We start from the raw sequence: 27464 nt of genomic DNA on the forward strand, positions 1-27464 counted from the left end.
TGCTCTCTGGTTAAGGCCTCGGGCCTGGCCCCCAGAGCATCTGGGCTACTGGACAGCGCACATCTCTTCCAGGAGAGCTGAAACTGTTTCCCAGTTAGTGACCTGGGCGTTGTGAAGGCACGATGGTGGGTTTCTTCTCCAAGCTTCGTAGGACATCAGAGTGGCTGCTGTTCTCTGGCCACTGCTGAACACATGCTCTCCGCTGGTCCCTGTGCTGGCTCTGCACGCTCAGAGAAGGGCCCAGCCAGAGTCTGCCCTGGAGGACTCTCAGTCTGGTTGTAACCAGACGGATCCCGCCAACATGCTGTGGGGGAGGGGGACACTTGAGCTGGATCCTATCAGATGAGGAGTTCACAGAATAGGTGCAAAAGAGGAGATGATGGAGGGCCAGAAAGGGAGGCGCAGAGGAGCCCACTGGAAGATGGGGGAGAATTTGCTATGGTGAAGCAAAGGGAATATGGGATGGGAGACAGGGAGACAGGGCTCCAGCTTCAGCATAAGTGTGAGGCTCATATTGGCCTTGTTGGGTACCAAAGCCACTACATAATCTGAGGAGCGAGAGAGCATCTTTCTGCTGCTTGCCAAATTTTTCTTTCAGCAGCAAAACTGTTTGCACAAGCCAAAGCTTGAGAGGAGGGGAGTGGAGTGTCTCTATCTGATGCAGAGGCTTCCCCAGCGCTCCCCACCCCCTGCCCCACGGACCTGCAGAGAGCAGCTCAGCAGCCTCAGCTCACGGTGGACATGGTCATCACCTCTGCAGGGCCCCCCTCTTTTTTTCAGATGTTGCATCCCCCATCTCTGCCCCCATCTCTGCCCCTCCCCGCTCCATTCTTCTAATCCATTTATCAAATGTTGATTTAGATATAATGTATCTTTGAAAATAGTTTAGTTTCAGGGGTGTGTGTGTGTGTGTGTGTGTGTGTGTTTCTTTACATGAATGTACCTTCTGTTTTCAAACACAGTTTGGAAACCTCCAGTGGAGCTCAACTCTGTCTTTCTGCAGAGGTGACTATTGCCTCGGAGGGGAGAGGTGACCCCGCAGGACCCCTCCACGCACAGCTGAGTGGGCCCAGGCATCCCTCTGACTCCTGGCTCCGCCCCAGCATGCCAACTCTAGATCTGTAGTTTGAGGGGCAGATCCCTGGCCCTGCAGAGCCCGCCCAGGCCTGACTCCCTCTCTTGGGCAGCTCTTAGTGAGCCAGGGGACAGGGCCTGAGGGGCTGCAGGATCCAGCAGCCTCTAAGGAGGGACAGTTATGGAGCGAAGACCCAGGATGCTGTGGCCCAAGTGTAGCCCTGGAACATGTCACCACTTCCTCTTCAGGTTTCAGCTGACACGTTATCTTGGGGGTGATTTGAGGAATAATTACTCTGTATGCACAGCTAACTAATTATTCTTTAAAGCAAGCACATATTGAACACCTGCTAAGTGCCAGCCAGCTCCTTTACTTATCTCAATCGATCCACACAGCTCCCCTATTGTTTTAAGCATCGTTTTACCCATTTTACAGATGAGGAGACTGAGGCTCAGAGAGGTGAAGTAACTTGCCTGAGAGTACATGATACCTGTGGTTGAGCTGGGCTTTGAACCCAGGTGTATATGATGCCAAAGCCACATTCTTTCTATGGCCCCACACCGATTCTACGCTCAGGGTATGAGGCTCAAATAGGGGAACTTCCAAGAGGGAGAGGCAGTCCTGGGCCTGCAGAAAGGTACCAGCTATGAGTGTGGGCACAGTCATTCCGTCCTCCTGCCCTGTGAGATCAAGACCGGTAAGGCCAGCAACTTGCAGTAAAAAAACAGCTGGGCTTTGTCTTTGGAGGGACTTGGATTCAAATGCTGTGTGACTTAGGGCAAGTCACTCACTCTCTCTGAACTTCAGATTCCCCATCTGTAAAAGGTGATGCTGAGCTCTCTCCTGCAAGGCTGTTGTGAGGAGCTGGGATAATCCATACATACTGCCTGCACATATTAGTCACTCATTGAATTACCTATATCTATTATTGTAAGGTGATGCTTCCTAAACTTCCATGTGCATATGAAATATCTGGGAAAGCAAATTGCTGACCCCCTTCCCAGAGATTCTGATGAGCAGGTTCAGGGTGGGGGCTGGGACTATCTAGTTCACAATTTTCCCCCAAGTGATTCTGATGCGGGTGAAATAAGGATCCCTGTTCCAAGAAACAGTCTAAGGAAAGTACACTTGGGCCACTGACTGCAGAAAGCCTTTATTCCTGAGTCAAAAGTCAGGTTCTACAAATACAGCCTGCTCTGTGGGCCAGCCAGTGCCAGCGGTGCAGAAGGAAACCTCTGGCGGAGGCGGCTGCAGAGCTCATGGCCTGAGGCTGTGACCCACGATCTCATCCCAGCCCTTCCGGCACGTCCGGATGATCCACTCGTGCTCGTCATCATCTGCAGGAGAAGAGGAAGAGCTGGTTATGCCTGGTGCCCACTGGGCCTTCCCTGCCTTGGGAGACCCCCAGGTGGGGTCTCGGGTCTGGAGTGCATTCCAGCACAGGGGGATGGCCTTGGTGCCAGTCTCTTTAGCTCTATATAATTCACTAAAACCAAATCCTTCGGTTGCCTGTGAATGCCTGGTCTTGGGGGAAATTGAACACAAGAGGGTTTACAGATGGTGGATGTTGCTGGTGGAGGCAGGCATGACATCGTCTGGCCACTCTGAGCTGGGCAGCCCTGACAGGCACTCAGAGAGCAGCTCACTCGGGCACTTGCCCAGTCCGACATCCACACACCCAAACAGCACGCCCAGGAGAGCCAGTCCAGGCCTTGCCGGTACTGCTAGGAGCCAGAGCCTTCAGATCTTAGTTTCTTTTCTGGGCGTTCCATTCAGGACCCTTCAAAGAACCCACGGCTCCCCAGGGGGCTGATGGCCTCTGTTATTTAGGTCCCTTCAGTGGGGAATAGAGAGGAGGAGCTGATGTTCCTGTAAGCCCTACACTCACGTATCTCCGTTAATTTAATCCTCGTGACCACCTGACGGAAGTGATCCCACCATTCTCCAGATGAACAAACATACTCAGAGAGGTCGAGTCGCTTGTCCACAGCCACAGGGCTAGTACGTGGGAGATACGAGAATTTGAAGCTGGGGTTGTCTGACTACAAGGCCTGTGCTGTTTTTTAAACCTCTGAAAGACAGAGTTGAGTGAAACACATTCTTCAGCCCACAGCACACCACCGTCATCTCTCTGTGCCAGGCCCCTCTGTGGACTGACTTTATTTTTGTTTTTCCCCTTTATTCCCCAAACCCACACCCAGCCCCGCTCCCAACCACGACAGAGACCCACTCTAATGGTGGGATATATACCCCTAAAAATGCATGTAGCTGTGTAAAATATGTAGTGTTGCTTTGTGTGCAAATGTGGTTTTAATTTACATAAATGGCATTGTGCTGTGAATGTCATTGTGTCTTACTTTTTTCACTTAACACTACATTTTTAAGATCTATTCTTCTTGCCACATGTACATCTAGTTCTTTGCTGCTTATTGCTGCCTAATATTCCATGATGGGCTTCTGTCACATTTTACTATCCATCCTCCCAGTGGCGGACACACAGTTACCAGGAGTAAAGCTGGGACTAACATTCCTGGGCACATCCCTTTGTGGATTCGTGTGACAATTCCCCTAGGGTTATATTCCAGGAGGATGGTCACCTAGTCATACACATACTTCATTCACCAGGACTCCTGCCTAAGCCAGTGGTCTTTTTGTGACACCCACTGCCGGCCTGCCATCCCTCCCTCATTTCTGCCTTCCCTCTGTGCCGTGCCCTAGGCACAAAAAGGACTAGCCCAACCCCTGCCCTCAAGGAGTTCTCCTGCTGGAGGAGCTCTTCCCTCCTCTCCTCACCCAGTGCCTCCCACCTAAGAAATGGGAGGATGGGACTATCCACCCTTGGGTGACAAACGGCAATGGCAGAGGAACAAGGGGACTCCCTGAGAGCTGAAACGTGGAGGGCCAGCAGAAATCCTGCCCTCTGAATCAGATCCCCGTGCCCAGGAACCCTTTCCTCTTCTGTGAAAGCCCGAGGCCCAGGGAGATGGTGGCTTATTGACAGCCTCCCGTGTGCTTGTGCTTTACAAACCTACGGGATCTCAGAGTCTCTGTGATAGCCCAGAAGCACAGGGGAAACCACCCCCATTTCATAGAGCCGATGAGCCTAGCCCCATGTCCACAGCCAGTGGAATTCAAACCAAGGTTCATCAGACTCTGAAGCCTGACTTTCCACATCAGTGCAGATGTGGAGCATGCCAGAGGTGAGGCTGCCCCCACAGAGCGAGCCTCCTCCGCCCCCGCCCCCACTACTTCTTTATATGTGACCTGAGGAAAAAGGCTTGCTGCCTGGCATGCTCTGGCCTCTGAGGACTGCCCTGAGTAGCCAGTGGGCCTCAGTTTCCCCTCGGGAGGCTGCCTGGGAATCTGCGCGTGGCTGCCAACCCGGGGGTGGGGAGAGCGGCGGCACACAAGGAGTTAAGCGCTGGTGAAGCCCACTTTTGCCACACCGCGAGCAGCCTGGTTGATAATTACAGTTCTGAAGTCTCCAGGCTATTCGAATCAGTGCAGCTGCAACCTCTTCAGTGGTAACCCCTGAAACCAGACAAACCGGGTTTATTGTGCTGAGCCAGTCCTCCGGCCCCTCCCTGATCGTCACAAATTGACAGCAATGGACTTAACAGCCCTCTCCACTACCCCTTTCACTCTCTACCTGGCTACACAGCCACCAATTTGAATCACAGATGCCTCCCCTTCGGGCAGCTGCTCACAACCCTCCCTCCACCTCCCCTGCGCTGCGCGGCTCCCCTGGCCCTGCCAGGCCAGGGTGAGGCTGCCGAAGCACATGTCATCAATATTTAAAATGGAATTAAACCTGCAGCTTTGATTAATGCCTCCCAGATCCCGGGAGTTGTGATTACTATTTTGCAAATTGCGATTGTTGGAATATGTTAATATGATTGTCTGAGAACGTCTTCACCTTCTGGGATAATTTCCCCCCTTTTTGGCAGGAGGGGAGGGGAAGAGGAGGGGAAAAAAAGATGGGGAAGAAAATCACCCCACAAACTCTTTAATCAATTGTAAATTATTACCCTCCGCACAATTGCCAGTGGTGCAGAGGCAAAGGGGAGGCAGATTTCTGGGTTGGTGCATTTATCTTGAAAAGTTTTGGCCCCTCTTGGCCCAGTAATTCCAGTCTGGGATGCTATCCTAAGGGAATAATCTATTTGTCTCAGTACTATTTAGAATCAAGAACTCTGAAATAACCTCCATTTCTAAAAACAAGAGTGATTACTTTGCCGTATATTCATTCATTTAACAAATAATTTCTAAACATTGACTATGTGCCAGGCATCCTGCTAAGTTTGGGGAGGACGACACTGGGCCACGTGAGGGGATGTTTAGCAGCTATTGAAAAAATATGGTTAGGAAGTCTGTAAAGCAACATAGGAGAAAGGATTTTGATATGATAAGCAAAAAAAAAAAGGTAGAAAGAGACAAGAAACCTACATTATATATACACAGTATAATCTGTGTACAGAAGAAAATTTAAAATAAATTGAATGTGAATATCAGCTCTGAGCAGTGGGACTAGAGAGGTTCTTCTGTTTTTGCTATGTCCCAAATCTTTCATTAATGTGTATCGACAACAGAAAAAAGTAAAAGTAATTAGGTTTTTTTCTGCCCTCCAATGTAACACATTGGCAATTTCATGCATTTTAGTAATTGAAATAAAATATTTCTCGGTTCCTAGAAACACCAGTAAAGTTCTTGAACTTCTAAAAAGTAAAAAGATCCAGCATAAAAATAGTGGTTAAAAATCAGAGAATAGACAGATCTCCTGTGCGGAAGAATTCTAAATAATTTTTGTGGATATTCTTCCCTCAAGGAGATGGAGCATAACTCTCGACACCTTAGGTGTGGGCTGCAGAGTGACTTCCTCCCAGAGGGGACAGTATGGAAAGGAAGTGAAAAGAAAAGACCCCACAAGCACCCCTCATCCGGGTGCTCAAAGTCAACATCAACAGCGATCAGTCACGTGGATGGTGTGGAGCCTTCAAGTGACGGGATGAAAATGGCACTTTACCTCTGTGGTCCTCCTCCCCCAAACACACAACCCCAGTCTAATCATGAGAAAAACAGCAAATTCCAATCAAGGGACATTTTACAAAATACCTGACCAGTCCTCCTCAAAACTGTCATCAAAAATAAGGAAAGTCTGAGAAACTGTCCACGGCCAAGAGGAGCCTCAAGTGATATGACAACGAAATGTATTTCCAGGTGGGATCCTGGATCAGAAAAAGGACATTAGGTGGGGGGCTGGCCTGGCGGTGCAGCAGTTAAGTTCTCACGTTCCGCTTTGGCGGCCCGGGTTCGCCAGTTGGGATCCCAGGTGTGGATCTACACACTGCTTATCAAGCCATGCTGGCAGGTGCCCCACATATAAAGTAGAAGAACATGGACACGGATGTTTGCTCAGGGCCAATCTTCCTCAGCAAAAAAGAGGATTGGCGGCAGATGTTAGCTCAGGGCTAGTCTTCCTCAAAAAAAAGGAAAGACTGGTAAAGTCTGAATGAAGTGTAGCCTTTAGTTAATAACAGTGTATCAGTACTGTTCATTTATTGGGACAGATGCACCACACAATGTCAGATGTTAAAAACAGGGCAACTGATGTGAGGTATACTGGGAAATCTGTACTATCTTTGCAGTAATTCTGTAAATCTGAAATTGTTCTAAAATAAAACATTTATTTTAAGAAATGCATGAAAATCCAGTGTGCCCCCTAAAAGGCGAGATAATCATGTTCTCCAAGAGGAGTGGAAGCCTTTTCACACACCCAATCATCCGAAATAAACTCTTTCACACATTTTTCTCTTTCCTGATCCCACATCTCACAATTGATGAATCTCTACATCCTCATATGTTTTTCTCTCCCAATAGGCTGTAAGCTCTCAACGCAGGGACCATGTCTGCTTATTGACCACTGGACCCAGCATACAGTAGGCAGCCAATAAATGCTTTGCCAGTTGAAGTCTGAGATAAGCCTGTTTGTTCTGAATTGCCTTGATCACCATCAACAAACTTTCCCTGAGTATCTATTTCTTGGCATCCAGGTCTCCACTCAATGTCACTTCCTCAGTGGTCCCTAATCTAACTGCCTTCACTCCCAGTCGCTCTGTCCCATCTTCATTTTATCTTCTTCATAGCATATGCCTCTCTCTGCAATTTTCTTGTTTATTTACATGTTGTCTATCTCCTCCATCCAAATCACAAGCTCCAGGGAAACCAGGAGCCTCATCTGCTTGTTCAGTGTGGTATTGCCAGTGCTTAGATGAGGGTCTGGCACATAGGGGGTGCTTAGCTATATCCACTGAATGAACGAATGAATGACTGGATGGATGGATGGATGGATGGGCCAACCAGCCCAATCCTTAGCCAGCCCTGTGCCCAGTGCTGAGGGACAGAGGGGACTGAGACCCAGGAGTGAGCCTGGTTCAGAGGCTTGACTCAGGCACTCCAGGTTGAGGTCTGTAGCCTTTGGGGCAGAAAGATTTCTTAATTCTGGTTCTGAAGCTTTGGAAGTGACCTTGCTGCTTCCTGCATACCCACCCCCGACCCCCACCCCCAGTGAATCTCACCAATCACGAGAACTGGGCTTCCTACAGAGAAGAAAAGGAACTTGCTGCAAGAGAGGACCCACATCTGACCATGGGCTCCCCGGCTGAGAAGCCTTCCCTGAAAAGCTTCCCCACTCCTTCAAGGGGACTTCGAGGCCCTCTAGAGCTTCCTGCCTTCCAGCCTGCTCCCTCCCCAGCTTGCCTCGCCCTGTAAGAGGCAGCTGTCCTGACACATTGCAGTGCCCAGGGCTGCGCTCACAGTGCCTCTGTGCTTCTGTGCACACTGTGCACTGTGCAGGGGACACCCTCCCTTTCAGGACCTGCTTCAGGCCAGGGCCTGTCAGAGCACTTCCCCTTTCCGGGCCTTAGCCTACAAAAGTGAAGGAAGGCCTAGCCAAGAGGATAACAATTGCCGTGTATTTTAAACACGTACATTTGACAAATTAATGCTTTTAACACAAAGAACCAAATGTAATATGTGTTATTCCAGGATTTCTCTCAAACAAGTATAAATCCACAGTGCACTAAAGGTGGCGTGGTCAGGAAAGGGTGGTAAATTAGAGTTGTCTGAGGAACATAGTCTTCTTTCTGTCCTGTCACAGTCTAAGCTTAAGGCCTCTCATGCATGTGTGTTACCGGGGCCCAGTGCCCTCCTGGCTGCCCTCTACTCCATGGGCACTGCCTGGATGTCACCTCCCTTGACCCAGGCCAATGTCATGGTGTTGGTCATGGTATCAGTCCAGGTCACCCCCCACCCCCTGCTAACTGCCAGCCTGAGGCAGCCACGTCCCACTCACTTCAGGTCTTCAGGGCCCAGTGCAGATCTGTCACTTAAAAAGTATTTAATAAATGTACAGTGAATGAGTGAATCAAGAAATGTAAATTTGGAGACTTAAAGGTAATAGGTTTACCCTGTGGGATTTGGACAAAGGGGGAAGGATTTCTTCCCCACCCTCAGTAAACAGAGCTCCTGAGAGGGCAAAGCAGATGTGCCAAGTGCAGGGCCAAGGCCGCCGGCTGCTCTGTCCTTTTTTGTCTTGAGGCCATAGAATGAGCAGCCTGACCGCACGGAGAGGATGGATTGTCTGGGCTCATCCCGGGCGCCAACCACACTCAGAAAGCTCAAAGCCCTGACTGGCCTGGGGCCTGCCTCACAGTGAGGGCAGGAGGGGCAGGCCTGCACAGGCCACCGAGGGGGCCCAGGTCACCGAGGGTATCAGTGGTACAGTCTGCAGGTCACGCAGTGCTGGGGGAAGCAGGGATCCTGAACGGCTCACAACAGATGCCAGGCAATGCCAGCTCCCCAGACGGCTGGCAGGGAGGCAGTATGCATGACGGTTAAGAGTGTGGGCTTTGGAGCTCGGCCACCACCGGCTTGGAGACCTTGGGCAAATGGCCTCGCACCTTTCTGGTCTCATTTCCTCATCTACAAAGGTGCCTGCCTGGAAGGTTTCCTGTGAGGATCAAGTGAGATCACTCCTGAAAAGTGCTTAGCACAGTGCTCGGTGCATGGGAAATGCCAAAAACCAAAACCAAGCCAGAAGCTGTCTTTGCAAGGTGAGACTCCAGGACGCATGTGACAGCACATCAGTCTGGAGGGAGTTCTGGGTCTGACGCTGATCCCTGCCACCAACTTGCTGGGTGATCTTGGACAAGAGGGCTGGGCTCCTTGTCTTACAGCAGGTTTAACCAGACCGCCTACAGAGGGCAGACTGAGGACCGGCCAGGACAAATGGCTCTGGCTGGGCACCCAGGAAGTGGGAGCTATGATCATCATTTTGATGGGTCTTTAATTCAGTAACTGGATGGCTTCAAGGGAGCGTTCTTAAGGGACTCACTCAGATCACCCTTGGGACTTCTGGCTCCCTGCAGGGGTGGAGGGAGGAGCCGGGGGAGGTGGAGTTCTTTACACAAGGATCAGCATCATAAGGATGCCGAGCCCTAGCTCAGGTAATGACTCTTGTTCAAAGCGAGGTGGGCAGGCTGGGGCAGGCGAGCCCAGAGAGGGCAAATGGGTGGGTTCGGGTTATCGGCGCCCACAAGCCAGATTCTGCTACCTCCTGGCACGCCCTTGGGCCAAGCACACCTGCGGTCACCACTGCTATGCAGCTCCCACCCTGTTTGGGGGGCTGGGGTGGGGACTGGGAACGGGAGGAGACCAAGATGAAACAAGGCGTCTAGCCTTGGGAGAGGGGAAGACGCTCACTCTGGCCAAGCACCTAGGAGGCGCCTGGCTCCGCGGGAAGAGGGTCATGTCTGTCCTCTCCTCAGTGGGTGAGACAGGGCTGTTCCCATTTAAGATGAAGAAACCAAGGCTTAGAGGGGTGAGCCGGTTTGCCCCACTTCATTCCACCAGGGCAGAGGGAAGGGCTCGGTGTACTCGTGCGAAAGTCACACTCAGGATGTGTGTGCATGGGCACAAATGGGCGTGTTTCTATCCAATCTGGTGAATGTGTGTGAGAACATACCTAAGTGTGAGTGTGAACGTGTGTGCAAGTGTGAATAGATGTGTGCTGTGAGTGTTCAGGTGGCTGTGTCTGAGGTGCAGGGTGAGGAGAGAGCACGTGCATGGGAGTGCTCAGCGTGCGTGTGACGGGCGGTGTGTGGCTGGGTGAGTGGCGGTGTGTGAGTTCCTGAAGTCTGAGTGTGTGTGGGATCGGATGTCGAGAGAGGAGGCACATGCATCCTGCAGCGACAGGCCAGCACTCATCTAAAATGCCGGGCCAGGCCGGGCTCTGGGGAAGGAGGCTCTGTTGTGAGAGTTGCCCTCTTTTCCCGGGGTCAAGGCCTACTCTCAGAGGGCTCCTGTGGAAACCCTGGCTCCAGGCTGGGATGGGAGGTGCATGGCAAACCCGGCGGCCCAGCCTGTGGGTGGGCAGGTGCTGACCCCAAAGCCCAGCCACACCCTCTGTGCAAAGGCAGGGCTGCGTGAGCTGGTGGGGCAGGCCCAAGGCCCTGAGTGGAGCCAGTGCCGCAATGAGGGCGGTAACGCCCAGGCGTCTGTGTCTCAACTCTTGACAAGCAAGAGGCTTTGAACTTCGTTGGCAGTGGTGATGGCCAGAGGCCAAGGCCATGGCACTGCCAATAATGACTGTGGGATCATCGCCCAGGCAGAAACTGCCATCAAGCAGGAGGGGAAGCCATGGGGCTGCCCTTGCTCTTCCCTGTAAAGGAGCATCTTCTGGGCTGGGGGGGTGGAAGGCTTGGGGTCAGGGGGTGGATTAGGCCAGGCTGCTGCCCTCCCTGGGAACTGGAGGTGCAGGGCCCAGCAGCCACAAGCTTTCTAAGGCCTATTCAAATGTAAGAGGCTTGGGAAAAAATGACGGACTCTAAAATATAAAAAGAGAAACTGCAATCTGAAATTAATAAATGTTATAATTAATGCATTCAGGCTTAATTAATTATTAAATTTAGAAATTACCACAATTTTATTATACTTGAAATCAATTTGCAGGCTTGGTTTCCTCATTTTGCAAGAATTCTCCAGTATGCATTTGGCTCTCAAGAAATCACAGCCAATTGTTAAAGATTTGTAGTCAAACAACTTACCAGCAAAGCTTTAAAAATCCTTTCAAAGTTTTAACAGCAAAAAAATTATAAGTACTGTGGGAGGATGGGTCCATTTCACGTTAGTATGTTGAAACGATCAGGGCGAGGCCTCCAAGGTCGGACCTCTGGCTGGATTAGGGCTCAGGCTGGGGAGGGTGAGTCTCGGCAGGAATGTGGCTCCTGGTTCTAGGAAGCACTTGTGTGTGCCAGGCACCGTGGCTTGCACTTTGCATGCCAGATCCCATGCAATCCTCATAAACACCTCTGTCATGTGCACAGCTGGTGTTGTCTCGGCTGGGAGTTCTAGATGCTCCAGTTGGTGGGTAAAGGGAAAAGTGCCCAGAGTCACGAGGACCCCTGGGAATTGCACAGGAAGGCCCCTTGCTAGAGAAGGACATCTCATAAAGTGCCACACAGTCAGTATTCTGACAATGTTGCTACAGTTATTCCTGTTGTTGAGGTCCAGATGGGGTAGCTGGCCTGTGTTCATGGGCCACACTGGCAAAAAACACATATTCTTAAATACCAGAATCATCCTGTGTGTGGCAAGGTGCTCACACGGCAGGAGGCACATTCACATCTCCCACACTCACTCCAGAGCGAGCGCGTGCCGAGGGGAGGGAGGATGCCAAATCACCACCGCCGGTTATATTGCTGTCCTTCTGGCTTCCCCAATTCCCTCTTCTATTTTTCAAGCAGACGTAACTGAATTTGTGTTCACTAAACACATTCATGAGGCCTGGCCGTGGTACCCAGGCAGCACAGGGAAGCAATGTGCCAAGGCCAAGGTCACTCGGTCAGCATGAACCCTGTAGCCTTTGCTCCGACCTCTGCTCCCTTCTGCCAATGGACTGAAGGGGACAAGCCTGGCAGTTGGGACCTCTGTCCTCTGGTTGGCAGATACTGAGGGCTGAATTAAGGCTGGGACAGTGAGGACAGCCAGGAGGGATGTTAGGATGTTAAGGATCTGTAGAACTCAGTGACACACTTTGTTGTTAGTGATGTCCAGTTGATTCTGACTCCTAGCGACCCCGTGTACAGCAGAGCAGAACCCTGCCCAGTCTTTTTGCACCATCGTCTCACCTTCCTGTGCTGTATCGCACAATGTTCCACTGCTATTCATAGTAACAGACTAGAATTCATTTGATCCTCACAGCAATCTTGCAAAAAATCAATGTTACTATCCCGTTTCACAGGGAAGGTTTCTGAGGCTCAGAGAAGTAAAGCCATCTACCCAAGCTCACTGAGCCACTGAGTGGGCACAGGGTCATGCCCTAGTCTATCTCCAGAGCTGCAGCCCTCAGCCACTACACACTTCCCTGAAAAACCTTTCTGCAACCGCCACTCACTGTCTGAACGATAAAAGCTAAGATCCCTAACCTGGCATTCAAGGCTCTCTCCAGCTCACACTGGATCCCTCTGCCTTGAACGCTCAGCTCAGACACACTCCTACACATCTGTCAAAGCCCAGTGTGTCCATCACTGCCTAAAGGAGACCTCCCTTGCCTCTTCCTCCATCCCCCAACACACAAGCCCGTCTCAGGAGCTCCATCTTGAGTACCCTGTGCGCCTGCATCTCTCTGTGCCTTTGCTCCCTGTGCTTTGTTCCTTCCCTTCCATGCAACAAAATCCACCTCTCATCATTTAAGGCCTAGCCACATGGTCTTTTCCAGGACATCATCTTGACCACACTTGGGACACACACGTTCTTCTCTGTGCTCCCCCAGCTCACTGCTTCTCGCTCCTGGTACCAGCAAAGCAGGGGCACTCCCAGTGTTTTTTATTTTTTAGGAAGATTAGCCCTGAGCTAACTACCGCCAATCCTCCTCTTTTTGCTGAAGAAGACTGGTCCTGAGCTAACATCCATGCCCATCTTCCTCTACTTTCTACGTGGGACACCTACCACAGCATGGCTTTTTGCCAAGTGGTGCCATGTCCACACCCAGGATCTGAACCGGCAAACCCCTGGGCCACTGAGAAGCGGAACGTGCGAACTTAACCATTGTGCCACCGGGCCGGCCCCTACTCCCGGTATTGTGAAGAAAGAATCTCTTATCTGATATTTCAAATTAAACATCAACATAAACATTATAGGGAATATAGAGTTATGCTGGACTTCCTTCCATATACTGATTTTTATGGTTGATGTTATGTTATTTCTGAACTATACTTTCAGGGGTGGAGGTTTGCTACAGTTTTTTGAGCACTTAGGCTCCCTAACGCCCTCAGCTTCTGTCCAGAGAGCACCCATCCCAGATCCTGGGATGGTTTATGCATCTGCTCCCCCCGCCCCACACTGGTTTTGAGGGCAGGCACTGATTCTGGCCTCCAAGTGAGACCCTGGTATCCACAGGGGCTCAGTAAGCCTGTGTCTGACGGGAGTCTTAGGCTCGAGGTGGATAAGAAATGATGAGGATGATGAAGAACACATCCAGAACAATGCCAAGGGCTGGAGAGAGAGATCAGGGCCTGCAGGCCTCTGGTCTAGTCCTGAAATTGGCATCAAAAGTGGGTAGGAGGAGGCTGGGGGGCAGTTTGTCAAGGTGATACTGGCTCCTCCCTTTAGGGCATGGACTTAAGGAAGTCCCTACTTCTCAACTCCTCCCACCACCCCCAGGTGTAAAATAATTGCAATTGTGACCATGCATTCAGCTCCTCAGGGGACAAGCACTGTATCTCAGCCAGGGATCACTGTATCCCCTGCATCATTTCAATAATGCTCACCACAACCCTGTAAAAAAAGTCCTATTTACACCCCCTTTTTCAGATGAGGAAATCGAAGTTCAGAGAAGTTAAGAGACTAGCTTGAGGCCACACAGCTGGCAAGTGGCAGAGCTGGGATCTGATAGCAGATCTGGCTGACTCTAAAGCTGGCACGTAACCTTCCTGCCTTTCCTGGACCTGAGGTTGAGTAGGGCTCTCAGCCAACTAACTGCCCTGAGTTCCAGAGCTTGGGCTGAGGAAGACAGAGGCTCCTGGCCCCTGGGCTCTGGCCTTGTATTCACTTCTATTAAAGGAGACAAAACAAGCCTTACAGTGCTGGCCGGGGTTCACTCCAGCCACGGAAGGGGAAGCTGTGTCCTTTGGATGCTTCCAGGAGGCTGCTGTGGGGGCGGGGTACATATTGTTACCAGAATCCAATGGGCATCACGGTTGGAAGGGGAATTTCCAGGGCCTTTGGAATTGGGGTGGGGAGAGAGGGGGGCCATGGGCAATTCCTGCAGGTCAGGGAGAGGCAGCGGGCTTGGGGCAGGCTGTTGTTCCTAGGGCAAAGACCTTGACAGGGGCCTGTGGATGGCTTCCAGGTGGCTGTTCCGCCCTCTGTAGGCAAACCTCTGTTGATGGGTTCTAGTGTAGTTCTCTGGGTAGAAGGTCATAGCTTTGCCTAGATTCTCAGAGAGGTTCATGACTTGGAAAAGGCCACAGCATATCTCACTGGTTCAGAGCATGGCTTTTGGTGTCAGACACCTGGGTTCAAATCCTGATTCCTTCCTTTACTAGCTACATCCGTCAGTAAATAACTTACTCTCTGAGCCTCAGTTTCCCCATCTGCCAAATGGAGAGAATGATACATTCCTCAAAGGATCTGGATTCGCTAAGTCCCTCGTGCAGTGGTAGCATTCAATACTCATAACTTCCCTTCCTACCCCTTTTGCTTAAAGCAGATGCCCAAGCCTGCCAGCAGGGATGTGTGATCTGTGTGGGCATTTTATTTGGCAGTTACAAGTGTGATATTATCCTTCCACAAAGCCTTCATTATGGTGCTGCTAACAATCCCACAGATAAGGCAGGGATGCCCCAGCGTGCCAGCCTCCAGGTGATTATAACATTTGGGTAAATTGCCTTTTGTCTCGCAGAGAGACGACGGCGGGAGGGGACTGTGCAGGAGACTCGCCTGGCCATTTTGCAGAAACCACAAGGAGAGCATCATGGAGAGGCAGCCTGGGTTTGCAGAAGGAGCCCTGGCTGCCAGTGGGAAAGTGGGGTCCAGCCCTGGCTCTACCACAGACTGGCTGTGTGGGGTCGGGCATACCACTGGCCCTCTCTGAGTCTCAGGTTTACCACCTGTTGGGTGAAGGCAGTGGTTTCATGATTAGAGGAGTCTTGGTTTGTTGGTGGCATTGAAAGACTTTTTCTCATTCTTTGTCCAGTTCTTAAGCCAAAAAGTGGGGAAAAGAACCACCACTGCAATCTTGCACTCCTTGGGTATTTCCTGTTTATATCTCTGGGCCACAAGGAAAGCCCTCGGTTCATTCTTTCTTTCCCCAGTAAACTCCAGCTTCTCATTCAGCTCCAGCTTTGAGTCAGCTAGACCTGGGTTCAAATTCCAGCTCAGCCACTCATTACCTGTGTAACTTTGGGCAAAGCATTTTAGCTTGCCTCAGTTTCATTATCTGTAAGTTGGGAATAATAAAGACAACTATTTCACAGGATTACTGTGAGGATGAGAAGAAATAAAATAAAATATGTAAAGTGCTTAAACCAGTGCCTAGAACATAATAAGTACTTGGTAAATGCTGGTTATTATTATTATCCTGCTTTTTCCTGAAATAAAATATGGGTACCTTTGTATATTAATAGATCCATGTCTACACTGCCATTTTAATGGCTGCATGGTATTTTATTGTAAGAACATACAATCAATAATTTAATCAGTGCCCTCTTGTTGGACATGTGGGATGTTTCCAGTTTTCGGCTGTTTAATAATGCCAGAGGAAGTTCAGAAGATCAAGTGGGCTTTCATTTCTAGGTGTTCACTATGCAGCTTTTCTAAAGCAATGACGTCTGGGGGCTCCACGCCCAAGCCTCTGTGACGGATGATCTTGGAGCTGGCCTGGCAAAGCAGAAAGAGGAAAACCTCCAGAGGGAGGCAAGCCAGAATGTGGATCCCAGGTCCTGCCAAATTTCCTGGGGAAATTCTTTAACTTCACCGAGCCTCAGTTTCCTCATTTGTCAAACAAGAGATCTGGCAAATACTCCCCTCCCCCTTAGTTGAGTGTCTGGTGCATGGTCAATGCTCCATCAGTGTCAGCTCTCACCACCTCATCATCTTCATCCTCTCCATCCTCATTCTGGTGAAGCCAGCCGTCACCTCCCAAAGACTCCAAACCACAAAGGCCAGGTGACCCTGTGGACCCCAATTCACGCCCCTTCTTCCCATCATCCGTGAACTAAGCATACACTCAGATGAGGCTTGTTGATCTTGATTTTAGATTCTGTCTGGAACCCATAGGTTCAAAAGCAAAGGGGCCCTCTCTGCAAATAATCACTCGTATGTGATATTTTTAAGAAGCCAAAGCCATTGTTTCTGATTGAAGGAAAGTTGGTGCTATTTTGAAGAGCAGCACGATTAAGCGGTGGCGTTATCTCTTTAACCAGTGGGAATTATACGCTGTTTGAAAGATGTGTGAGCTCGAGGACATTTGCCAGATGTGCTTGATTCGACATTTCAGACAACAAAGGGGATAATGTTGGCGGGAATCTTGACGGCATTTCTGATGATCAGGATATTCTTTGAGGATGGTACTGAGACCTTTCGGGGAAGAATTTCAGCTTTTACATCAACTAATTTGGGATGCTCACTCTCTGTCTTCCACAAAGCAAATTTAGTTCATTGTTAGTTGTATATGTTAAAATGGTTATGAGGGTTTTTTCCTTTGAATATTAATAATGTGCCTTTCATCTGAGACACTCGCATGGGGTGTCATTAATTGCGGGGTGGGGGGCGGTAAGGATTAGTGGTGCAGTCATGTTGCAAATGATTCCTACTAGGAACATTGAAGGAAGCAACAGCTACATGAAGAGACACACACACCAACCGCTAACATGGCTCTGGCTTATCCTTCCCGAGAGGAAGGAAAGGACATGCAGGAGGGGGAAGGGTTAGCGTTAATCCCTCAATTTCCCACCATATTAAAGATAATTATATCAGTATCTTCAACTGCTTCCTTATTGGCCCACAGTGTGTAAAGGACCCCTGATCAAAGACGGTTGCAGCCCATTTGGGGGACTGTGGTGTTTTGTCTTAAGACTCTAAAATGGACCTTTTCATTCCTTTGGGAACATCACTGAGCTCCTGCTGGGTGCCAGGAACTGTGCTTGGTAGAGGAAGAGCTATAAATGAGACGTGGCCACGTCTAGGAGAGGAGATAGGTGAGGAAAGGATAAATTAGGACACCAAACTGGCAAGAAGAATGAAAAGAACAGAGTTTGGGCAGAGTTGGGTCTGACTCTGACTCCGTCACCAGTTGTGTGATGGGAGCAAGTTATTAATCTTTCTGAGACCAGCTCTCCTCATTGCAAACCGTGGCTCCTAAAAATTATCCACTTGGGATGGCAGGAACGAGCAGAGGAGACAAGCAGGTAAGGTGTTTAGAAAGGGCCTAGCAAGGATCCTCCACGATGCTCACTCACTCCTTTGCCAGCTTCGTTTCCCCGAGCTGTGAATGTAGAGGTGAAGCCACATGCCATTCTTCCGGGGTTACAGGTGGAGACTTGATGGGCTTCGTGGCCATGTGCTTAGCATGGAGAGATGAGCAGGACTGTGATAGGTGGAGGAAAGGGGAAGGGCATTCTGGGCTGGAGGAACACATGTGGTGACAATAGAGACATGTTTATCAATGGAGGGCAGCTGGTCTGGTTGGGCTGGAACATGGAGTGGAAGAGATAGGAGGGTAGAAGGTAGAACAGGGCTCTGAAGGCAGCCCTAATCAAGAGCCTGCAGGCCCCAAAGTTTGAGCAGCGTTTCATTTCCCAAGCAAAACCCCTGCGGAGGCAGAAAGACCTGGCATATCCAAGCACATGTCTCCCCAGAGCCTTCTTTTCTCTCAAGCACCTAGAGAAATCTCAGCAAATCCCAGGGCCTACCTCTCTCCTCTCTCCTCCAGCCTGAGTCATTGATCATCATGATGATAACAGCTGCAACTGCCAATCACTGGACACGCACCTTGTGCTGGGTCCTGGGCTATGCACTTTGCATACTTAATCTTTTTTTCCCTGGCCACAGTCCCTTCAGATGGAGTAGTACTATAACGCCCATTTTACAGATGAGGAAACTGAGGCTCCAAGAGGAGACAAGAAGTAAGCTACCCATGGTCACACAGCTGGCCAGTGGTGCATCCGGGACCAGAGGATAGCCAGAGGTGTGCATTCCAGACCCTGGGCTTTTAACTACCATGCCATGCTGTCTTCTGACCTCTTCCACTCTCACACCTCCTGCAGGAGGGAGGTCCTAACTCAGTCTGTTTTGTTTTGTGTCTGCTGTACCGAGTGGAATATTGCCTGCATTGAGTTGCTGTCTTTTATTATTTTATGGTCCCAACAGAGACAGCGGCAGAGTGTGGTGGAAAGAACAATGGACCTGTAGTTAAGATGGGAGTGAGTCTGAATTCCAGCTTCACCATCACCAGTCTGTCATTCATCACTCCAGGACCAAGTTTCATAATCTCAGGATACGCCCATTCCCAGCTCACTGGATGCCTGGGAAGTTCACATGAGGGGCAGGGCTCATGAGCTCAAAGGCTTTAAGGTGAGTCCCAGAAATGACTGATGCCACTGTGGCTCAGACAGCAGGAGGTGGTGGGGACCTGGGCAGTGCCTGCCCCACGGAGCTGCCCAAACCCAAGCAATTTCAAGCACTGGGCCAGCCAAACAAAACTCTGGCTTGAGAGCCACTGGTTTGAGACCTCTGATGCTTAAGCTTTCAAGCTTTTCAAACTTGGAGGTGCAGAGAAATATAATGGATTGTTTCATTATTCAAAATAATAAGTTGTCTATTGTGTGCTAGGGAATGAATTTTGTATAATTTGCTGAAGAATACAAGGGACTTGTAGTAGATCCTCTGCCCGCCTGCCTGCTTTTCTTTCACAAACGTTTAATCAGCTCCAACTCCCAGGACCTGTGCGAGATGCAGGGGACCCAGTGATGAATCGGACATAGTCACATGGTTCCTACCCTCAAGAAGCCACCAGTCTATTGTGGGAGATTGGCAAATAAAGATACTTCTACTGTTGCAGGCTAAGCGCTGTTGGGGGGAGGCTTGCGGGGGCACAGAGGGACACCTAACCCCGACAGAGGAGTGGAGGGGGGTTGGGTGGGAGAGGTTGGTCAGGGGAGGCTGTCTGGAACAATGGTCCGTGAATGGCTGGTCCCAACCCTTAAGAGGGTTGTGAAATCAATTTCGGGCATAGCAACCAGTATTTTAAAAAATTGAATAGAAAATATCCTAGTACCTCGCATGTACAAAGAACGCATCCCTGTGTGCATGTGTCAGTGTGTGTATTGCATCATGACGTAAATCATTTGTGACTGCAAGCCAGGGTCCAAAGGTTTGAGAGCCACAGTTAGAGAGAATTCTTGCCTGCCTTGATCCCCAAAAGCCTGGCACATGGTAGGCACTCAAAGACTTTTTGATGAGCAGAAGGATGGATTTCAATTCTCACCACAATCCAGCAAGCAGGTACCATCCTCTCCAGTAAAGAAAGGCATTCTTGAGCCAGCCCTGATGGCCTAGTGGTTAAGTTTGGCATACCCCACTTCAGTGGCCCAGGTTTGGTTCCTGGGTGCAGAACCACATCACTCGTCTGGTTCACACAGAAGAACCAGAAGAACTTACCACTATACACAACTACTAACAACTGGGGCTTTGTGGGGGGTGGGGGAAGGAAGAAAAAGGAGGGAGATTGGCAACAGATGTTAGCTTAGGGTGAATCTTGCCCTGCAAAAATTTTTAAAAAAAGGCTTTCTCAAAAACCCAAGTCTAGCAAACCTGGATTTGTCAAGCATGTTTGTAGTTCAGCAATTTGAAGCTTAGTGATCTAGGGCTTTCCAGTCAGGCCTAAAGTAGACTTCTCTGCTGGGGAAAGAAGTCAGCACAAGACGGGGAAGGAGCCAAGGCAGTTCAGAGAGGCCCCAAGGTGAACCAACGGCGACCCAATGGTGCCCCAGCTCGTGACCTCCTATAAAATGAGCATCCTGGGCTCTGACCCACCCAGGTGGGATGTGCTTCATAATAGCAATGGCTCAGGCCACTGTGTTTACTCTGGGATGGCTTCAGTCACCCACCTCAGGCCTGCATGGCCAGCAGCCCTGCGCCTTGGGGATGCCAACAGGAAGCACTGTTTATAGGGGCAGACTGGAATGCAGGGGAGAGAGGGCCCCCAGGAAAACAGAAGATGGACGGAAGCCTGCATCGGTCCCAGGCAGGGTGAGGTGAGTCAAGGGTAATGAGTAGGTGGCCACTAACAGAGACTCCCTCTTAGTGGTTTTCAGGACACTCCGAACTTGATCTGTCCTGTAATATCTGGACCAAAATACCCCTTGGCTACCTTTCTCCTCCATCATAGACTCTTAAGATTGGAAGGATCCTAGAAATTATCCAGCCCAACTCCCTCATTTTACAGATGAAGGGAAAGGGGCCCAGAGAGGGAAGGTACCGGCCTAGGGTCAGCCAGCAGGCAGCCTGAGAGCCGGGGCCAGGACTCGGAACCCAGGTCTCCATCCCACTTCTCTGGGGCCCCTGGTCCTTCAGATGCCCCTCTCTGGCCATGTTGCCAGAAGGATCCCATATCTAATTTCACCCCCTTTGGCCCCTTTTCTATAGGTAACAAGAGGAATCTGTCTAAAGGACATCAGTGAGTACTCTACCTGCCTGGAATCTTCCCTTGCTCCCCCACCGCCCTCAGGTGAAAAGATACCCGTGGTCTTTCCTATGCCCTCATCCTTCCCACCTCATGGGCTTTCTCTCTTGCTCTTCTTCCCCTGACATATTGTTATCTCATGCCCCTGACGTGGTTGTGCAGTGTTCTCCTCCATCTCTAACCCTTTGCACATGCTGTTCCCTCTGCCTTTGACACTCTTCCCAACCCTGCTGCGCTTGTTGGCTCTTATTTAGGTTTCACATTAGATCTTGATTTTTCCAGGAAAGCTCCCTGGCCTGCTGACTCTAGGGTTAGGTACCCCTCCTAGGTTCTCTTACAGCAACTCCACATTGCTACGATCCATTTTACTGTCAGTTTCTCCTGCTCCACAAGAGAAGAGTCGATGACACTGCTATCACCTTTATCCTAACACAAAGCCAGACCCATAGCGAGCAGTCAATAAATATTTGTTCACCAAACAATCATTAGTGTCTGTCCTTCTCCAAACTTCCTAAGAATGGCCTTCCCTTCCCATGATGCATATTTAAACACTTAATTTTTTTAGAGCAGTTTTAGGCTCACAACAAAATTGAGAGGAAAGTATAGAGATTTCCCATATAACCCCCGCCCCTACACATGCACAGCCCCTGCCTTTATCAAAATTCCCCACGACAGTGAGACATGTTACAATCAGCCAAAGTCCACAGTTTACATTAAGGTTCACTCCTGTTGTTGAGCATTCTGTGGGTTTGGACAAATGTATAGGGACATACATCCAGCGTTATAGCATCATACAGAGTAATTTCACTGCCCTAAAAATCCTCTTCGCTCCACCTATTCATCCCCGGGATGCATTTTAAACTTCATCATCGAGCATGGCTTTTACCCACAGGATTCTGGGAACCATAATTTCTGATCTCCCAGTCATACCAAACTTTTTCATCTTCCGTGTCTTTGCACATACTGTACCCTCTGCCTGGAATACCCTTCCCCAGCATTTCTGTTATGAAACTCCTCTTCATTCTTTAAGACCCATCAGTTCTCGGACCCTTTTCCTGACTGACACCCTCCATTCCAGCCAGGTGATCAGTTCCCCCCCCATCCCCCTCATCCTCCAGGGCCTCCCCGCACCAGGGCCCCCATCACTTTATTTTGTGACTATATGTTTCTGTGTCTATTTTCCCCACTGGACTGTGAATCTCCAGGGGACCAGGACGTCATCTCAGTGAGGCAAGACTGGAATACAATTCAAACCTAAAAAGCTGAAAATGAATCCGTTGCATCGACCACAACTAAAGAAAGACTATACTAATAAAGAATTCCCCAAAATATGCTCCATGGAACCCCAGCTCCATAAAAATGCTCCCTGCTGCCCCATCTCCCAGCTAACCTTGTGGTCAAACAGGTTTGGGAGATGATACAAATATCTCCCTGGCAGAGACCCGCAGTACACACTCACTCCTTAATTTCTTTCTTTCATATATACTTAACGGGTACCTACTACGGGCCTGGGCCTATGCTTGGTGATGGCACTACAGCAGTGTGCCAGTTTTTAAGCAAAATTTTTGCTTCCTTTGCTGTAACTCTGAATTTTTCTGGTCCAACGGTCTTAGTTGTCAAGGAGAAATGGTCCCACCAGGTGATACAATGATGGTTCAATTGAATTGGAAGTTGAAACAGACACCTGGCCATTTTGGCTCCTTGTGCCACCAAAACAACAGGCAAAGAGGGCGAATATGTAATGGCTGGAGTGACTGACCCGGAGTGCCAGGGTGAAACTGGGTTGCTGCTGTGCAGTGGGGGAAAGGGGAAGCTATCTGGAACCCGGGGTTTCTCTAGGGCACCTCTTAGTACTTCCACTGCCAATGGGACAAGTGAATAAAAAATGAAACTAACAAACAAACAAGAAGTCAGGACCAGTAAGGATTCAGACCCTTCAAGAATGAGGGTTTGGGTTGCCCTACCAGGTAAAAAAGCAGACCAGGGGCCAGCCTGGTGGTGCAGTGGTTAAGTTTGCATGTTCTGCTTCAGCAGCCCAATGTTCGCTGGTTTGGATCCCCGGTGTGGACCTAGGCACTGCTTGTCAAGCCATGCGGTGGCAGGCGTCCCACATATAAAGTAGGGGAAGATGGGTACCGATGTTAGCTCAGGGCCAGTCTTCCTCAGCAAAAAAAGAGGAGGATTGGTAGCAGATGTTAGCTCAGGGCTAATCTTCCTTTAAAAAAAAAATTTAAAAAACTCCACCAAGCCCAGACCAGTTGATGTGCAGGATGAAAGCAAAGGGAACATGGAATGGATATGGAAGAAGGAATTTCTAAATATTACCTACTGCCTCACGACCTTACAGAAAGCACTGTAGCAGTAACGCAATTGTTCTTCCCTGCTTGTACACGTATGTATAGCTGCATCTACATCATCTATCTACATTTTTGTTTTTATTAACTAATTTCTTTTATTTCCTCTTTTCCCATTATTATTTTATAGAAGGATTATTGGTAGTCACTCATAGGTTACAGACTATTTAGGCAGGACTGTTGACAAGAGATTTTCACATGCTGAGGTATATGGGGTAACTATTGGGGTTCAAAACTGATTTGACTTGAACTAAAAAGCCTGACTTATCAAACATACATTGGCCTATCAAACATACATTGTACACCTGTTTTAACCATTAAAATAAAGAATGCACTCTCAAGGTAAGAATGCAGACGTCCCCTCCTACGTCATATTGGTAGCCCTACTGGTAACACCCATATTAATCCCTGTCCCGACATCAGGGTCATGTTGACCTGCTAATTTGTAACTGAATACCTCTGTGAAACTTTGATGAAAATGTATCCTGGGTGTGTTTAATGTATGCTCTTTGTTCTAAAAAGATAGAAGACAGTACTAAAAACCATGCTTCTCCAGAACACTTTCTTCTTTTCGGGAAAAGGCCTTCCAAGGTTACAATCCTCACTCTGGCTCAAGTAAAACTCATCTTATTTCTCTTATCTGTAGAACGGTTATAGGTTGTTTTGCATTGACACTGTCAAGGACCAACACCACTCAAAGACGGATACAGTGTCTATCGGGCTTTACATCTCCCCTCTTGGAGGAGAAGGTGAGAGCACCTTCGTATCAGTATGAAGGACAGGTGTAACTTGTTATACAAAAAGGCATTACTGTGTTATGTTTGTAGTATAGAAGGGGGCGTCGTATAGAAGATGTGGAGCCAGAAAGGGGTGGACTGTGCCAGCTACGAAGCTAGGGACTCTCGGCTCCATGCTTACATTTCTCCACCCTCTTCGCAATGCTGGAACTGGGAGTATAGGATGACGTTCCTACTCTGGCAGCTGGCCCTCAGCTAGTTGCTGCAAGGCAGACGGAGGGAGAGGGGACACAGTCTTTTCTGTTTTGCTTGCTGCTCATGTCAGCGTCACCTCAGCAATGGCATGTCACTTCCAGTTTCCAGTTTTTTCCACACTCCTAGAATCAGCTTCAGTTATGTCTCTCCAGAGGCTCCACTGGGCAGTGCCACCCCCAGAGGTCCGGGTTGCAGCTCCTGGGGGTCCCTCTATGGACCTTCTAGGTTCTGATCACCCAATCTCTTGCTTTCCCCTGAGTTCTTGAGGTGGTAGCTGCTTCCTGCAGTTACTTTCTCTGTTCCTCAATGTCGTCCTCTTGCTTTTTCAGTTCACCAATACCTATTTAACTGATTTCCTGATATTTAATTCTGTTTTTCTAACTGGACTCTGACTGATACAAGTGGAGACAAGACAGATAGAGTCCCTATCTGGGGGCTCACTGGGATCTTACAGTCTGGTGGGAGAGATGGAATTAAGCAATTAATTATACAAATGACTACATAATTACAGTTGAAATAAGTGTTGGGAAGGAAAAGTATAAGGTATATTAGCATATTAAAGGCCCTTCAGTAAATAAAACGTTTAACTCAGTATCTCCTTTGCTTATTTGATCAAGAAACTTCCTGGCGAGCCTATTAACATCCAGCAGAATTAGTGTTTTACGCGGTACACTCTGTTGGTGGAAAATGGGAAGTCAGTAAAGAAAACCACCAGGGGACTTGGCATGGAGCATTTGCCATTTTCCTCCAGGAGCACCCATGGGTTAGGGGTACCTTGGCTCCAAGATTCCACCACACTGCCTTTGCTCTTATTCCAGCACCGCATTGGCCTCCTGCCAGCTTGGTCCCTGTAAGTCAGTCCTTCTCAGTCTGATCAGCTTGTGTTCACTCACCAAACTGAGGTTCTCCCCTTGCTGAGGGGCCAGCCAGCCTTCTTGGACCACGTGGCATCAATCACCTCTAGCTGGCTGGAAAACCTCTGCCCGTGCCGTGTGGTCAACTACCAAGTATTCTTCAGGTCTCAGCTTGGCTGTAGTTTCCTTCCTGAAGCCTTCCCTAAATCTCCAATTCTGGATTTGGTGCCCCTTCTTTGTGTTCCCACAGCATCACTCCCACCTCTCTGGGACCCCCATATTTTACTTCCCCTTCCCATGTAGGGCCACGATTTTCTCTTTCATTGTGCTGATTCCATGATATAATCAACTGTTAATAGCACTTGTCTGCTACCTGTCAAAACAGAAGTTCCACAAGGATAGAGGTTTGTGTCTAGCTTTGCCCTGCTTTGGAGCCACACCAAGCATAGTGTCTGGCATACGGTAGGTATTCATTAAATACTAGTTGAAGGGAAGCATGCAAAGATTGGTACTGTAATCCTTTCAGTACTACACCTATGTGCTGTCACAGTCAGACCACTAATGTCCTTTACCGCACTCTGTGATGACGTATAGACTTGTTAGCTACAAGAATTCCAAACAGTGAAACATTCAGATAATCAACATTTGTCCTTTATCAGCGAAAGCGTCTTTCTCACCAAATGTATACATGTATGTGAGATATATGCACAAACCTGTATGTGGACGAGAGAAGAGAAAACATGTGCCACAGGTGTCAGAATAACCATACCTGCATTTCTCAGGAAGCGATTCTTATAGTCCTTGACTATCCTCGTGACCGGGTCATAGAAGCCGTCCCCACAATCATAACAGCCTTTGGGGATTTTTCTAGGAGGATCCATATTGGTGAGTTGAGAGATACCTTGAAAGGACATAAAGGATAATTAACTCGGCCTCAAGGTCCAATCCAAACCCAGTTCTCCCTAAAGCCCACTTTTGGCTGGTTGCTCATGCGAACATCTGGCATCACTGCTGGACTAAACACTCCTATGTGGGGCGCAGAGCAGGGGCAGCAGGAGCAGAGCCCCCAAGGGGCTTCCTGAGAACGGCTCTGTGAGCAGAGTCTTGGGAACTAGACCCCTGTCTTCTTCCTTGACCCCATCCTCCATTTCTAGGGACACCATGACTAGGGCACAGGTTCTGGAGACAGACAGACCCTGAGGACGCATCAGAGCGGGCATGTGGATAGAAAGGCATGTCCAGGACAAGGATGGAGCTCAAGGTGCGGGCAAGGGCCAGAGGCAAGAGCCATCGTGCCTCACGCAGGAAAACTTGTGGAGCGAGGCACACATAAGAAGAACAAGAGGAAAGAAATGGGTCCAGGGGGCAAGGGTCAGGGAATGGAGAACTTCGACTCTCACCAAACGACCATATAGCTGCCGTTTACTGAGTGCTTATTATGGGCCAGGCCTGCTGCTAAGTGCTCAACCCTACTATTTCACCTAATTCTCACAGCAACCCTGTGGCCTTGTTTTATAGATAAGAAAACTGAGACTCAGAGAGGTCAAGTAATTTGCCCAAGGTTATGCAGGTAGGATGCAGCTAGATACCCAGCACTGTAACCTATATGCTAAGAGGCCGACATCTGGGGAGGAGTGGGCCTGGGCACCACCCCCAGGACTGGGGACATTGGAACCACCAGGACAGAAAGAGGAGCTGGTGGACCATTTATGTTGGAATTCTGGGGCCTGAATACAGGGTACAAGGTTGGAATAAACATCTTCTCAGGTTCCGTCTGAGTTGTGCCTCCTGTAATTCCCCATCCTCTGACTGAGGGCTGGATGCTCACAGCTCAGGGCCCTGCACACAGTGGGTGCCCTTATGTCGGTTAACGATGACAACTAGGTATACTCCTGCCCAACAGTTTCCAAGTGCTTACTCCATGCCAGACGCTTTAGAGCCATTCCCTCACTGAAGGCTCATGCCGATGCCCACTCACAGATGCTCAGAGAGGAGAAGGGGCAGCCTTAACCCTCACCCTGCCCTATCACGCCTGCCCTCCGAGGCTGAGAGGCGGCTGTTGAGCCGCAAAGTGCTGACTGACTTGGGCAGGAGGTGGGCACTTAGGATGAAGCTGCTCTGCTGGGAGTCTCTGGATGAGAAGGGAAGGCTGCAGGTCGCCACACTGCCTTCGAGACTGGCAGAGGCCTAGCTGTGGCAAAACCAGACGCTGTGTGAGAGCAGAAGGCCTGAGGCCTGGGCTCTTTGCCTACAGGCCTCAGTTGGGGTGAAGAGCCCACGACAAAGTCCAGGCCCCATCATCACTAACCCAGCAGGAGCCATTTTCAAGCCATTTACAAGTGGTATCTAGACTGGCAGCTCTTTGAAAGCAGAGACTGTGTCCTCTCAGCCTTCAGTCCTCCGGGCCCTAGCCAGTCTCTGACACAGAGTCAGTGCACAGGAAACATT

General features: G+C 49.5%; 1 protein-coding gene across 3 annotated transcripts in view; it reads right to left on the minus strand.

Moving 5' to 3' along the window:
• Window positions 1-2203: 2203 nt before the first annotated feature.
• Window positions 2204-27464, minus strand: part of MORN5 (MORN repeat containing 5) — a 32758-nt gene continuing 7497 nt past the window's right edge. For all 3 annotated transcript variants that reach the window (XM_014851616.3, XM_044778858.2, XM_044778857.2), the window contains 2 exons: window positions 25786-25917; window positions 2204-2412 (listed from right to left, as the gene is read on the minus strand). In XM_014851616.3, the coding sequence (XP_014707102.1) occupies window positions 2333-2412; window positions 25786-25917 (212 nt within the window). In that variant the 3' untranslated portion in view covers window positions 2204-2332. The remainder of the gene's footprint in view (window positions 2413-25785; window positions 25918-27464) is intronic.

Source organism: Equus asinus, chromosome 10, assembly GCF_041296235.1.
Source record: "Equus asinus isolate D_3611 breed Donkey chromosome 10, EquAss-T2T_v2, whole genome shotgun sequence".
Taxonomy (NCBI): Eukaryota; Metazoa; Chordata; class Mammalia; order Perissodactyla; family Equidae; genus Equus; species Equus asinus.